Consider the following 16,453-nt stretch of genomic DNA (forward strand, 5'->3'; position numbering starts at 1 on the left):
TTGGGGAATGCTCGGTGGATCTCTTCTTTCCCAGAGGCCACGGTTCTACATCTTCCCAAACTTAAATATGACCACAAACCGATTTTAATTCAATTGGGACCGGAGCATATGGACTCTTCTCAACGTCCGTTCCGTTTTCTCGCAGCCTGGCTAACCCATGAGGACTTCCCTCGCCTTGTCAAGTCTTCGTGGGACTCTCACCATGACTCGTGGATTCCGGCCTCAGAAGCCTTTTGTGAAGAAGCAGCTTCGTGGAATAGGGATGTCTTTGGCGAGATTGGCAGGACCAAAAGGAGACTTATGCGCAGATTGGAAGGTATTAATAATCACTTACGTATGAGTCATTCTCCTTACCTAGAAAAGCTTCAGAAGAGACTGTGGAAGGAATACCAAACGGTTCTTATCCGTGAAGAGCTCCTTTGGCGCCAAAAATCGAGGGTGAACTGGCTGAACCATGGAGACCGTAACACTCACTTTTTTCACACGACCACTATGGTCCACCGCAAGCGGAATAAGATCGAGGCTTTGAACAATGATGTTGGTGAACTTATCACGGACCAGGACCAACTAAGGTCTATGGCTGTGACCTCTTTCCAGAATTTATACACTAGTCCGGGTCCTGGTGAGCCTTACCACGTCCGTAACGCCTTCCCTTCCCTCCCAAGGGAAACTTTAGACGAGATTATGGGTCCACTTGAGGCTGCAGAGATTAGAGTTGCTGTCTTCAGTATGGGTGCTATGAAAGCACCGGGTCCAGACGACTTAAATCCTCTTTTCTTTCAATCCCAATGGCAAGTTATTGGTCCTTCAGTGGTGAAATTAGCCATGACTGTGTACAGCAACCGGAGAAAATCAAAGAGGTAAATGATACTTGTAAGACCCAAGATTTTAGAATTAAATAAATAATTAATTTCCAACTCACGCATAGGATTTTGTGTCAGCGTGAGAGGAACTTGACTTTCGTTTGATGGTTGGAGTAATATTATGAAGAAGAAAGTTCAGGAAATGACTAAGAATAGTATTATAGTCGATATAGTTTATAGCACAAGTAGTATTCGATTATACCTAGGACGAGAGCGTCAGTAAACGACTAATTCGCACTTAAAGACACGATGGAAACTAATTCCAAAAATCTTCAGAGAAATGTTAGAACTTCTCAAAATCCTTCCATGACAAGCGTTTCGATACGAAACCCTGAGATGTACGAACGTCCGATTCTAATTCTCGGAGGTTTGCCGAAACTAAAACCCTGATAGCTCAAGAAACCTAGAATAGACGGTTGATGAAGACTTTTTCTATTCGGAGCTTCAAACGAAGATTCCACACGCGTACACCCATTTCTTTCGATGCTTCCAATCTTTCTTCAGAAAGAAGTTTTCCCATCCGACATTCACTGCAAAAAGTAGTTTTTCGGGTAAAATATATTTACACCGACTTTGGATTGTCTACCTTAATTCCAAGAAACCTCTTTTGAGTTTTGGAATTCTGCCGCCAGAACCTATCTTAGGATTCACGGAGGAATGTGCAGGAAAAATCGGAATCGCGAAATTTTCATTTTTCCGCGTTTTCCATTTCCTATAAATTGTACTTAGCTCAGACGCATAATATGAGGACGTCATATTTGCTCTAATTGTCTCACAATTATTCTTTAGCTCAGTTTCTACCCATTTCTTGGTTCATAGATCATTTTATTTTGCTCAAAGTGATTCAAATTTATATTTTATCATTTCATAGAGTTCCCCATAATTTTTGATATAATAATATATTACTCTTATATTTTATCTTAACTCTATGAGTTAAATCCTCCGATATCTAAACAAATCTGTACCGGTTTACAAAATATCTTCTCAAAATATCTTTACAAAATATCTTCTCAAAATATCTTTACAAAATATCTATCCATCCTTATCCCTCCACAAATCCATCCTTATCTGATCCTTGGTACATATCTTTCCATTTCATTCACCTATATATATGTTGACAACACAAGACATAAATATACTAATCACCACCATTTCTCCTTCAAAATCATCATCAGTCCACAATTCCTCACTTTTTCCCCAAGTTGGCCGAGAGCAAGGAGGAGCAAGAGGATTCCGAGCCGATTTCTCGTTTCTTGTTCAATCGTCCTGATTCCAGTTGCGTGGGATCGACATCGAGGTTCACAACTTCCATGCCCAACTTCTACTCACGAAGGTAAGGGTAACTCAGTTTTAGAGCGTCTTTGAGTCTTGTCTGCTTTTATCGCACTGCATGCGTTTGAGATGAAGATGTTTATATTGAATGACATTGGATTATGATTATTATGCTTGCAATGTGGTATGCTTGCTTATGTTGAATGTTTTCTGAGGCTTGTGCTAAATGTTTTCCGAAGGCTTCGGCCGAGTGAACTTATTGAGACGTGTGTCTCCGTTTTCTGAGAGGCTTCGGCCGTTTCTTGGTTTCTGTCATTGAACTGAGTTAGTATGTGAGTGAATTGAGTTATGTTTGTTGATAATAGGAATAACATGTGGTTACTCCGAATAAATCATTGGTTTGGGCATTGTGGTTGATTGACTTGGCATATAGGGCTTGGTCTTGAAGTGGCAATGTGGTGGTGATTGTCCCACGTGATTGTCCCGTCTTTTAAGGCGTTATAAAGTGGCGGTGTGGTGGTGATTGTCCCACGTGATCGTCCCATCTTTCGAGATGTCCTAAAGTGGCAGTGTGGTGGTGATTGTCCCACATGATTGTCCCGTCTTTTAAGGCGTTATAAAGTAGCGGTGTGGTGGTGATTGTCCCACGTGATCGTCCCATCTTTCGGGATGTCCTAAAGTGGCAGTGTGGTGGTGATTGTCCCACGTGATTGTCCCGTCCGTAGTGGCGGTGTGGTGGTGATTGTCCCACGTGATCGTCCCGTCTTGAGAGACGTTGCTGATCGATCCATTTTGGTAGTAGCATATAGTTGCATTATAGGGAACTAACACCTGACCCTATGTTGTTGGATTTTAGTTATTGGTTTATTGATATCTGAATTGATATTATACTGTTGAAGTTTTTGATATCTGATTTGATGTTATATGTTAAGTTGTTGATATATGAGTTTAGTTATGTTGCTAGTTTATTTACCATGCTAGGTAATTAAATTTGAATAACATGATTTTCTCTTTTGTACATGGTAGTTGCATGGAGTTAACCCTTTCTGTTTGCAACTTGTTGTTTGGGCGCTTAACGCTATTAGGCAATGGTGAGCCTTCCGCTGAAGCTTAGCCGTTCGAGTTGGAGACCGTGACCGTGGGCGGTCGTGTAAAGGTGGATGAAGCAGTTGCTTCTTCCTTTTGGTGGACTATGTCTGAGTTCCTTTCTCCATCTAAAAACTCTGTTGTTTAAACCTTATCTTCGTCACTGTTTCAGTGAGCGTACTTATTTTGGAAACCTGCTTACGATATTGTAAGACACTATTATTATATGTCGGGAACGGGTTGTTGAATAAAGTCTATGTTATATATTCAATTATGTTCAGCTGTTTCGAAAAGGAAAAAAATATATTGTGTTTTCTTAGGATTACGAAATAGTCCTTAGATTTTGTTAGGTAACTAATGTGACTCCTCAGTTGAGAAACCGGGGTGTTACAATACTCTTATCGTCTTGATCCCAAAGATTGAGAAAACTAACCTCTTATCTCAGTATAGGTCGATTGGCCTTTGTAATGTTATCTATAAAACCTTGACAAAAGTTCTTGCTAATCGTTTGAAGAGTTCTCTTGGCCTCTTAGTTTCCCCCAATTAGTGCAGCTTTATCCCTGGTAGGCAAAGCTCAGATAATATCATTATTGCCCAGGAGGTCTTCATTCTATGCGTTTCTTGAAGCGTAAGAAAGGGTGGGTGGCCATGAAGATTGATTTGGAAAAAGCCTATGATAGGCTGGATTGGTGCTTCCTCCGGGACACCCTCTTGGAGGTGGGTCTGAAGCAGGACTTTTGTAATCTAATTCCTAATTGTGTCTCTTTGAGTTATTTTCAGGTTATGTTTAACGGGAGTAAGATGACAAAATTTACTCCCTCACGAGGTATCAGACAAGGTGGTCCTCTCTCACCATACTTGTTTGTCCTTTGCATGGAGCGTTTGGCTCACCACATCCAACTTGAAGTGGATAACTCTAATTGGAAGCCAATCTATCTCTCAAAAGATGGCCCTCCAATTACTCACCTCTTTTTTGCAGATGACCTTCTGCTTTTTGGAGAAGCGTCGGTTGTTCAAATGAATGTCATGATGAGTTGCTTGGATAATTTCTGTAAGGCGTCCGGGGAGAAAGTTAGCAAGGAGAAATCCTGAATACTTGTCTCTTTAAACGTCAATAGAGGTGAGGCTAATGCAATAAGCCAAACTTCAGGTATTCGACTTACATCTGACCTTGGCAAGTACCTTGGAGTCCCGCTTCTTCACAAAGCACCCACTAGAGCTACTTATGATTTCATCTTGGAGAAAACTCAGAAGCGTCTATCAGCATGGAAGGCCTCTACTCTTAGTCTTGCAGGGCGTGTCACCCTTGCAAAATCGGTTGTGGCAGCTCTTCCAGCTTATTGCATGCAAACCATGAAGATCCCTAGGGGAGTGTGTGATAAGCTGGACCAACTCCAACGAAGCTTTGTGTGGGGAGCTGAGAATGGAGTTAGACGGGTGAGCCAGGTGAGTTGGCACACTATTTGCAGCCCCAAAAACCAAGGGGGTCTTGGCTTCCGTCACACCGAAGACTTCAATGATGCGCTTCTTATGAAAGTGGGTTGGGGATTAATCCACCAACCAAACTCTCTTTGGGTTCGTGCCATCCGTGGTAAATATGGTTGTGGGAATGGGATCCTCCCTACGGTGAAAAAGTGCAGTAGAGAGTCCATGATTTGGCGTGGTATTTGGTCCAACTGGGAACGGGTAATTTCTGGTAGCTGCTGGAGAGTAGGAGATGGCTCTAGTGTGCGTTTTTGGAGAGACCAGTGGTTAATGTCAGGGCATATTTTGCAGAACCTGGTCATTAATCTTATACCTCAAGAAGACTTTAATCTTCCGTTGGCGGATTTTTTCGATGCTTCAACAGACACGGGTTGGAAATTGAATAAGTTTGCTAGCTTACTTCCTCTTCATACAGTTGAGGAGATTGTCACCTTTCACTCCATCCAGCCTCACAGTGGCAACGATGAGATCATGTGGGCTGGGACAGCAACCGGCGCCTTCACCACTAAATCTGCTTATGACCTTATCTGCAGCTCCCATAACCAGCATCAACAGGATAAACTATGGAAGGCTATTTGGCATATCAAGGGCCCGCAACGTTTGAGAGTTTTCCTTTGGAAGCTTTGTCATGGCGGGGTGCTTACCAATGCAGTTCGGGTGAGAAGACATATGAGTTCCTGTGAGTTATGCCCTCTGTGTAATTCCTCCTCAGAGGACTATGCTCACTTATTCCGCGACTGCAGTGCTACTCGAGCTTTCTGGTGCTCAGCTTTGGGTTACTCTCAAGGCCCTTTCTTTGACTTGGACTGGGACTCATGGCTTTCTGGGAATATTACTGGTCAAGTGAGAGGGCGTGACGACGTTGATTGGCCAAAATTCTTCTCATCAGTGCTCTCTGTCGTTTGGCGTATGAGAAACGAACAAGTTTTCAACCGGATTTGGGCCCTCATGAAGTCGCTAGGCATGGAACTTACGAGCTCTCACGTCCCCATGATAACTGCTCTTAATTCTCTGCAAGGTCACCAGCGCCGGATATTTGAGGAGATGCCTTCCAAGAGCGTGGATACTGCGTGGATCAGACCAGATGTGGACTGGATCAAGGCAAATGTAGATGGTGCTCTGAGCAGTACCCTCCAAGCAAGCTGCGGAGGAGTATACCGTAATGCCAATGGTTCTTGGCTGCGAGGTTTTTCCTGGAATTTGGGTGAACTAGCCAACGCAAATGTTTTCCTTACTGAGCTCTTGGCTGTGAAACTCGCAGTTGAGGCCACTATGGGATTCGACTTCCTCAACATCATTGTCGAATCAGACTCGCCATAAGTAATTAATTTGCTTCACTCGACTGACTTGAGGGAGCACCAATATGCTCAGGTTGCAGCAGACATTATCCGCATCCAACAGGTCCATGGAGCCCTTGTTTTTCAACACTCCTCGCGGGAGGCAAATTATTTGGCTGACTACTTGGCCAAAGTAGGCCTTGGTCTCCAATATGGAGCTCATTGGTTTGATTCACCCTTCGGCGAATGCCCATGCTATCTTAGAGAAGGACGCTTGTCCCAACTTCCCACCCTCTGTGGGTGTTCGTAAGCCTTAGTGCCTGGGGTTTCATCCCCATCCATGTAACAAAAAAAAAAGAATTGAGAGAGGAGCATTTTTACAGGAAATTCAAAAAGTCTTTTGGGTTTATGTTCCTTGTGAATTTTGATTTAACAAAACTGGTTGAATGAATAATTTGATATTTTTCATGAAAGCTCATGTAATTATTTAGTTCATTATGGATTTAGGAATCATCATGTATATATTTATATTTATTGAGTTTTTTTTTTAACAAATATCTATTGAGTTAAACTCAATTGATATGTGTGTGGATTATAGTTAAGTGACGTAGGGCACATAATGAATTGAATGATTGAATGGAAGCTATTGTTAGGATCCTCTCTCCCCTCTTGATTCAATTATATTGTGTTGTAAATTCTAATGTGAATCCGGTTTAAAGTTACTTCTTAGAGTGTGTTCATACTAACACTTACACAACTATAAAGGTTGTTTTTTTTTTGAAAAGAACTATAAAGGTTATTAGTAAAGAGCATAATATTTTCTTCACACCTCATTTTGAGGTGGATGGAGGTGGAGGAAGAGAAAGATAAGAAGAAAAGAAAAAGTAAGAGAGAGAAAGTATGAGATGTGATAGATGATAAGAGGAGAGAAGTAGAAATAAAAATATGTGGAAATGAAATGTTTAAAAGATGAGGTGTGTATATATCATTACTCGTAAAATAAAATAAGTTGCGTAAGTAATCACCATGAGCATTAATCATATATTAAACATCTTTGGGTTGTGACCGAAGCATTGGCACTTTGGCAGCCATGGAGTCCACCCTTATCAGTGTTTTGTTTTATCTTATGAAAGAAAATGCACCATATAAAGACAACTGTGTACTGATTACAAGAAATCTCTTCTCATTGCTTAAGAAAAAGAAGTGTATAAGTGTTGGACTACAAAAGCATCTCCAACCGATAATTTTCTACAAGTATCCGTAATATCACATCAATTTAAGTACTTGAAGTAATTTTTTTAATTTCTTACTTTAATTCACAATATTTATATATATATAAATGGTAGGGTTTGAAGAGACACCTCTAAACCTACCGGATCTCATATTATTATATTAATGATATATTGAAATTTCGGATTATTAGGGAAGATTGTCTCTTCTATTACTCCTATATATAAAGACTCGTATGAGTGTTAGGCCATTTTTTTTTTTGGTTTCCCAAGGTATTCCCACAGCCGGCAGTCATGAGACTAATCATTCGAGACCCAGGAATCGAACCCTGGACTAAATGGCTAATGAGTCCAACTATCTATCAGTTGTGCTACACCTTATTGGCAGAGTTATTTTGAACCATATTGTGCAGCCATTAATTACTTGACATTCCAATTATTGCTCTTTGGGTTATTGTGTGAGTTGATCTACAACTACAAGGCTAAAAAAAGCTCATGTCCTAGTTGCTCATTCAGTTACTGTTGGAGTTGACCCTAAGGAAAAGAAACAAAAGTTGTTTTATATTTAAAAGTGAAAAATTACAAAAATGTTAAGTTTTTTATTTTTGAAAGTAAAAATGTTAAGTTGTACATACAATTTTTCATATGTACGCAATCACACATGTTTCAATTTCAGACGAAATTTTTGTTGATGAGATAAGAGGAACGAATATAATATTAGATAGAAAATTGTAATTTATTTAATACAAATTACAAAATTGAGAAAGAATTGTTTTGTCTCTCTCTAGATCCTTCTCCTTGAAACAAATAACTTTGACACGATGGTGGAGCTTTCAAGCAGCCATCCCCCACCTCAAAAAAGAAAAAGAAAAACCTTGGTGTATATGATATTGATGTATGAATTCCTCAATAAGTGGGTTAAAGTGATACATATAAAGAAGGTAATAGTAAAAGAATTTTATTTTTTATATTTATCATGATTTTTCAAATTTTTATTGAGAAGTGTTTGTCAAGATGATCATTATATATGGAGAGTCAATCCTCACCTCTAAGCTAATTTTTTAGGCAGAATTAATCAGTTTAGTATCTCAAATTCTAATATTGTATCAAAGCATATCATATATATGTTTGGTGAAGAACACTTATATATTGTTGTATGTTCTTTGTTTCTGTAAATCTCACGCTTCATATATGTTCAGTCATAATCGTGAGAGGTATGTTGAGATATCTCATATTGATTAGAGATATGGTTAAGATGATTATTTTATATGGAAAGACAATTTTATCTCTGAGTTAGCTTTGGAGATAGATAAATTGTAATAGTATCTTATAATAAGTGAGTACATGTAGCTTATAATAAAAAGAAAATTATTTGTGAACATCAGATCTGAATCCTCATAAAGAATAAGTGAGTACATGTAGCTTATAATAAAAAGAAAATTATTTGTGAACATCAGATCTGAATCCTCATAATTGTAAAAAACTTGATCTAAATCTATTTTTATCAAATTTAATTTACTCTTATTTCTTTAATTATTAATAAACGCACAAAAGTCGGATAGATATGGTAAAACTTGATATGATGAAGTTTTTTTATAATTAAAAAGTTTTACCATATCAAGTTTTTCATCATATCAAGTTTTACCACATTTTTCCGACTTTTGTGTGTTTATTAATAATTATATTGAATAGAAGTAGTGATGTACAAGGGGTACTTTAACCCAATACAAGAAAAAGAAAAAGTCAAAAGCAAAAATACAAATTTGAGTTAAGTTTAACTTAACTTCAAAAGATAACTTAGATGTAAGAATTATCTTCTCACATGTAATATGAGATTTCTCAATATATATAATTTTTCAACAAATTAATCTAATTAATATGAGACTTCTCAACGAATTTTTATAGGGTGACTACCACTAATAGTGTACACCATTCACAAGCTATCACTACCATACTTTTCTTTCTCTTAAATAAACCTACTATACTTTGTTAGTACAAGTTAAAGCTGGCGTGCTTACTTTTCCTTTCTGGGCATTAATATTTAACTCCAACATCTAGGGGCAAGCAGCCTTTTACTATTATAGCAAGACGCTCTCCATCCTCTCTTTTTTTCTTTTGGAACAAACCTTACGTAATTAAACATACAATAATTAATAAAGCAAATTATGAACCTAACATGTAATAGAAGCATTGTAACCCGTAACATTACATTTTCTCTGTTTCCTGCAGTGATTCCTGGTCCATTTCTGTACTAAGTGCTCAACTAAGGTTCCTTAATTTATCAGTGATTCACAAGAATCACAACGTTTGATATTAATTTTTCTTGTACTATAAACTGAATTTCAGTAAGCTCCATGTGACCAAACAACATGCTCTCAAGTGACTTAATTAATAAGATTCTAGTAAAAGTTAGAGGGCTGAACACAGCATATGCCAACCATGTCTAAAGATAGTTACTTGTACTGCAAAATTTAGTTCCTAGCACGTGGAATTTGTGGACTCACCACAACATGAGCGCACTCATCTTTGATGTTTTGCTAAAACAAGACTCCATTACTTTCCAAACATTTGGTGTAGCAGCTTTAGCCCAAAGTTGTAATCTTCACTTTCATTTTTTTAGATGTGTCAGTTTAGCTTTCCATTTTAAACTCATATAAGTGGGGCATTTGTTAATATCAGTTAATTTTTTTTCAGAATCAATTTTGTTTACTGGATGCTTCTTCTTATAATTGTGTTTGATTTAGAATCATTGTAAAAGGATTTCTAAACATGCTTTGACGTGAATGTCTTCTCGCGAACATAAGTTAGATTCATAGCACCTGGAAATATAATGGTTTTTCAATTGAAGTTAGACATATCACAGACATAGGATCCGGACATGTTTGAGTGGTTAGCATTTCAAGGAATTTCTTCTAAGTTGCAAGACTACAAGATCGGCAATTGGGATGCCATGACCATTGGCCAAGGCCAATTCTCCTATGCACTTGTCCCTTTCCTTGCTGGCTACTTTTGGACTTTTCCTTCAACTATGATGCGTATCTCTGGGGATTACTTGAGGCCTCTCTCTAGAGAAACAAAAAAATTATTTTAGCTAATGCATGTTTCAATAAATGGAAAATTCTCACTTAATAAGGAGAATCGATTCTGATAGAATTACTTTTAGTAGCTTTTGTGAGATCGAGTTAAATTAATTATGAAAGATTTGAACATAATCCAAACATGCTTAATTTCTTAGAATTCTAATATATCATCTTCTTATAATATATTTAGTTTATTTTCTCAGAATCAATTTTAAAACACATATACACTCTATTTATTTTCATTTGAGGAGTGTTCTCTCCTGGTTTTACCTATAAAAACAGAAAAATAACAAATCTTTTCTTTTATTAAAGAGAAAAACTTCATATTTGCATTATTTTTCACAATTAGACTCATAAGTTATTCATAAAAGTTTACTCATAAATTAATTTTAGAAGCAATTGTTGAAGGTTTTGAACATGCGCACTTAATAATTAAAGCTTTGGTGTATGTTCGAAAACTTAGTAGTTTTCTACATTTGAAGAATAATTGATTTTAACATAAGCAATTAAGTGCAGGTTTGGTTACACGTATCCATTTACAAGTTACGAGTGTCTTAGCTAATGTTTTAGACTATGTTTAGATTTTAGTTGGCGTCAATATAATGCTAACCAGCGTTAGCACACATTTATAGGCAAAAAATGAAGAAATCACTTTTTTATAAATTGAAATGAAAATGTTTTCACGTTAGCTTTATTTATATACAAACATGAATTTATAGTGTTTATCTGACACACATCCAAGCATATTGTAAGATTAGATTTTGTGATAACAGAAATGATTCTGGCACGATTAGAAGTTAAACTGCTGTTACTTTTTACTAATCTAATTCTTCACTCTACCAAGGGTCAAGAAACTTTGCTGATTGTCGTTCTTTAATTCCGTTTTTTGATGTTTTTTCCTTGTCGTTTGTTAGACGTTCTGGTAATTCAGTTGCAGACTTTCTGGCTAAGAACGCTTCCACTTATGCGGATTGTGTATGGGTGGAAGAGGCTCCTGATGCCGTTTCTGGTTTGGTTGATTTGGATGTAATTGCTTCTAGGCCGGTTGGCCCTTAATATTATTTCAGTTCACTTTAAAAAAAAAAAAAACTTTGCTAATGCATATTTGGCTTTTTTACCAAAATGGTGAAACTGTGAAAGCCCAATATACCGAATATCCTACATAGTGGCTTAGTGGGTTCAAATGAGCACACGTATTAGAGGTAACCCACTGAAAGGACAAAAATATCCAAAGAGAAATTGAAAAAGTAAAATTTGCACATGCCCACTGATTGGAAGATTGCACACATCATGTCAATGTTCAACTAGTTACTATTATAATTAATTCAACTTTGTCCACCCAACTATCATTGAGAGCAAGTATCAAAATTGATTACCATCTCAAGTGTAGTCAAAGAAAGCACTTATTTGAGAAGTTTGGATTCACTCACATTACTTTCTTAAACATCTTATTTTATTTTTAATTTTTCCTCTTCTCTTATTAGAATTTAAGAGGCTTGTCATATATCTCATTTTTATGTCTTATATTTTTAATTAAGTAAAATTGAGATGATAACAATTATTTCTTATTCAATAATTAAATTAAAAAGAGCATCGACAAGAGAGTCAATAAATAAATTTTTAATCTTAACCAAAGTATCACAATTGATTACTAATCTCTCGTGCTACCATCACCACACTTATGGTTGGCCAAGGTCACCAAGTAATTTTTGTAAGAAAAAAGGACAAAATCATTAAAAGGAGGAATAGGTCAAATATCATTACATTACATTAATATAGCAAAGGAGAACAACAACATTAACATTGGCTTTAACTCATACAACCTTAATAGCCTCTGATCAAAAAAAAAACCTTAATAGCCTGATTTCAGAACAATACAGGCCCCATTTCCAGAAAGCAGCACCCAACAAGCTTTACCCTCTTTATGACACATTACACAATCATCATTATTCCCCACACACTCACTACCTAGCAGTGATTGATTACTCTAGTACTGATGACAATGTCTAACAGACTCAAACATAAAAAGAAACCATCAAAACCCTCTTTTTCTCTGTTTCTGAAACACATGAATTAAGTTAAGCCTAATAGATCTTCTTTATATCAGTACTGCAATATATCTGCAGAAGCCATGATGGGGTGGTTCAGATAGTAAGCACTGGGGATGGGGTCCACGAAGGAGTTTGCAGCAAAAACACCATTGGTGGCATTCACAAAGTCGATGATCTCATTCAAGGACTCTAGCCTGTGGCTGAGTTCACCCATTTGAGCACTGAGAACAGAGTTCTCTGCATCAATGATCATGAATCGTTGTGTGGTGAGGTTGAGCGATGTGAGCATCTGTTGATTCTCGCTCCTGAGCTGAGCTACCTGTGCAGCGAGCTCATCAAGGTGCTTCTGTTTCCTCATTCTAGATCTCCTTGCAGATTCACGGTTTGATATCATTCTCTTCCTCTTCCTCTGATCCATCAGCGCCTGCAACTCCTCCTCTGAACCAGAGTTCTGAATCATCGAAGACCCTGAAGATGTTCCGCTTGAAGAAGCCATAGATAAACTTACAATACGACTCAAAATCAAAAGCTAATACTTAATCGCAGGACCCAGACACAAAACAGAAAAAAGAATTGCAGAAAATAAGAGGAAAAAAAAACAAAGCCTTAACTATGATCAGAAAAAACAGGGGAAACAGGAATCATGAGACATAGTAGAGCCAGTAAAGGAAGACAACTGAGAATGATTGAACTAAATGGGTCCTGCGCCTAACAGTGGAATTGATCATACACCCAGAAAAGAAGATTTCACTGAGAATTTGATACATGAATCTCAAACATTAATAAAAATTTGTCGGACATTTAAAATGAACTTTCTGATAATTATCACTTGTCCAATGGAAAAAATGGTGACTTGTTGTTCCGACAGAGTCACCCTAGCGTGAAAAGGATTCAAACTTTGGTGCTGAAAACAAGAACCAAAGGAGATTCACCGAAGAGTGTGAAGGAATCAAGAAAAGTTTGGTGCAGAGGCAGAGCTCCGATGAACCAAATATCTTGAAAGAAAGAAAGGAGAAGGAGAAGGAAATGGGGGAAGGGGAAGGATGTGTATGTTGAAGCAGTGAATTTATAGAACCAAAAAGGCTAACAAGTTGATGAAAAAATAAGTGTGATGTTGAAATTCAAAAAGATAAACAGAGAAAAATAATAATGGACTTAGAAAAATAAAGGAAAAGGAGTCTCTGGTTTTTTATTTTTTTATCTTTGAAAGGAATTAAAGACAAGGGTATATACTTTATTCTTCTTTAACAATGTTTCGGGTTCAAGTCTTGTGTGTAAGAAAAAATACTTTTTGAAAGAGTTAGCTCATGTAGATGTTTCGGACTCGATCAGATTTTTTCCTATATGTCTTATAAAAAAAATGGAGTTTTATTTTATAAAAGTTGAAGAAGGGAATAGTAGAATGCAGAGAGAAGAGAGAGTTGAGCTGCAACTATAAAGATCCAGCTGGGAAACAAAAAAAAAATTGAGGGAGGACGCATCGTCTTTATTTGAAAGTACTTCCAAATCGCGACATGCTTTGATTTGGTTATTTTGGAGTGTATCATTCTAATAATAATCTCTGCTAATTAAAGTTTCGAATTCAAGTTCCTTTACAATTGGAAGTTGGTTGAAAATAATAATAATATTCTTGTTCACATTTACACTTAACACCTCTAATAAAAGATAAAAATAAAAGTGAAAGAAATGTGTAATATAATGAGAGACATGATAATAAAAGAAGAAAGAGATATAAAGAAAAACTAAATGAAAATGACAAATAAGAGAAATAGAGTTTGTGAATATATTATAACTCGAAAAATAAAGTTAAGAGTATAAATCACTCTCATATTTATAAACAAGATAAAAGAAAATAAGAAACTTAAGAGTTAGGTTTTTTTATTTAATTATTTTTGCAATTTTGAGTCGGTAAGACTACTTAAGCTAAAACAAGTTAAGAGTTCATTTTGGTTGAAATTTTTTAATTTTTTAATTTTTTCAGTTTCAAATTTACTATTTATAAATTATGTTTGTTTTGATTCTTTGTCACCACCACCACACCCTTCACCATTGTTGCCACTACCACCTCTATTGCTACCATCATCATCGCCTCCGCTGCCGCCATCATCACCATTTTCCATCACACCCTGGTTGATGATTTTTTTTAGAAAAATGTTAGTGTGTTAGTAAATTAGTATAAATTATCTCTCCTCAGGGTTTGAACCCTGGTCATTCACCTACAATTACCCTTAACTTAATCATGTGAGCTACACATCTCCCTTGATAGTGTTGGTGTTGGTAATGGTGGTGACAGAGATGATGATGGTGGTAGCAACTAGCAAGGATGTTGATGGCGACAATGGGTGACAGAGGTGAGGGTAACGATGACGGTGGTGATAAAAATGAAAATAATTTTGTGTTTATTTTTCTATTTTATCACATTTTAGAAAAGGCTTAATTGCAACTTTGGTCCTTGACGTTTACAAATTTCACGATTTTAGTCCCCCACCTAATTTAATTACACGGATGGTCCCTGACTTTGCTGTCCGTCTGCAACGTTGGTCCTACCGTTTATTTGTTAATGGAGGAGGTTTACGTGGATGGTCACTTAGCTGATGTGGAAGTCGAATTGGAGAGAGAAATAGACCAGCAACTGATTCAACCTTCTTCCTCGCCTCCAGGGACTCGTTCATTCTTTATCTCTTCCCTTTTCGCTCAATCTCAAGCTTCGAAACATCTTCCTCACGGTGCTCTGTTTTTACAGGAGGAAGAGGATAGAAAATGATTGTTGTAGGTCTCACGTGCAACTCACATGCTTCCCTCTCTCTTCGGTCTTTCTTTCTCTCTCCAATTGGACATCTACGTAAGCCTTCTCTGTTAAAAAATAAACGGCAGGACCAACGTTGCAGACAGCCAGTAAAGTCAGGGACCATTCATGTAATTAAATTAGATGGGGGACTAAAATCGTGGAATTAGTAAATGTCAGGGACCAAAGTTGCAATTAAGCCTTTAGAAAATAATTTTACAAAATAACTTTTAAATATCAAACAAATATATTTTTATGTTAGTTTTCAATTTTTTTTAAATGAAAATAGGAATGAGCAAACCAAACAAACTAGTACTCCGATAAGCACTAGACGTTACAAAGATTCAAAGAAAGCACTCATAGTCAACCAAGAGAAAATTCTTCATCCTATTAGGATTTAGGAGGCCTTTGTAATGTGCAAAGTTCCGATAGACAGTGCATGCAAGAGCTTACATTGTTGTTTTTATTTAATGACTTTTGAAGTTTGTAATAAATATTTTGAAGACACTTATGTATGTCCAATTTATTTTATCTCACGATTAATCATATTATTACAGATGTGGATATAAAACTCATTTTTTTCTCATTAATTGTTTTTTGAGTTTAATTTTGATGTACCGACGGTGTAAAGTATTTTTACACCGTCAACCAATCAGATTTCAAGATGTGACATGTCAATTAAAGAAATTAAATGAAAAGAGAGATTTTCTGACATCCTTGAAATCTGATTGGTTGACGGTGTAAAGTTTTACACCATCGGTGCATCAAACTTTTTCTCTTGTTTTTTTACATGAGTTTTTTTAATTTCATTTTCGTATTCTGTGATTATTCATTATTCAGGTTAAATGGCAATGAAGGAAGGCTATGATATATTATTTATACAAGTTAAATGGAGAATTACGGTGGGGATGTGAAATCCAAATGACGATCATAGCTGATGGGGCCCGAATTTATAAAAATAAAATAAATGTACTTTAATTTGCACCTACCCACATACTAGATATATTTTTAAAATATAGAAAGTTGATTCGTGTCAGGATGATATTGTGTGTGCGGTTCCGTCCCATGTAACCGGCTGGCGCAACTGCAACCGTCCGTGTACTTCACGCTGGTAGTTCTGCGCGTCTTTGAGAATGGCATTTTCTAAATGTATTTGCTTAAATAGATGTCGGTATTTTAACTAAGAGTATCTTCAATACAAGGTTCTTAGTTCTTATTTTTGAGTTAAAAACTAAGAACATCACGGGAGGGATGACGTGAAATCATTATGCTTTGTTTGGTAGAGAAGAGAGAGATAAAGAAGAGATAAGTTGAGTAGAAAGAAA

General features: G+C 36.7%; 1 protein-coding gene across 1 annotated transcript; it reads right to left on the reverse strand.

Moving 5' to 3' along the window:
- Nucleotides 1–12,038: 12,038 nt before the first annotated feature.
- Nucleotides 12,039–13,396, reverse strand: LOC130729135 (bZIP transcription factor 11-like). Its single transcript, XM_057580770.1, has one exon. The coding sequence runs from the start codon at nucleotides 12,837–12,839 to the stop codon at nucleotides 12,396–12,398; it is 444 nt and encodes a 147-aa protein (XP_057436753.1). The 5' UTR covers nucleotides 12,840–13,396; the 3' UTR covers nucleotides 12,039–12,395.
- Nucleotides 13,397–16,453: the final 3,057 nt, after the last annotated feature.

This window comes from Lotus japonicus, chromosome 1 (assembly GCF_012489685.1).
Source record: "Lotus japonicus ecotype B-129 chromosome 1, LjGifu_v1.2".
NCBI lineage: Eukaryota > Viridiplantae > Streptophyta > Magnoliopsida > Fabales > Fabaceae > Lotus > Lotus japonicus.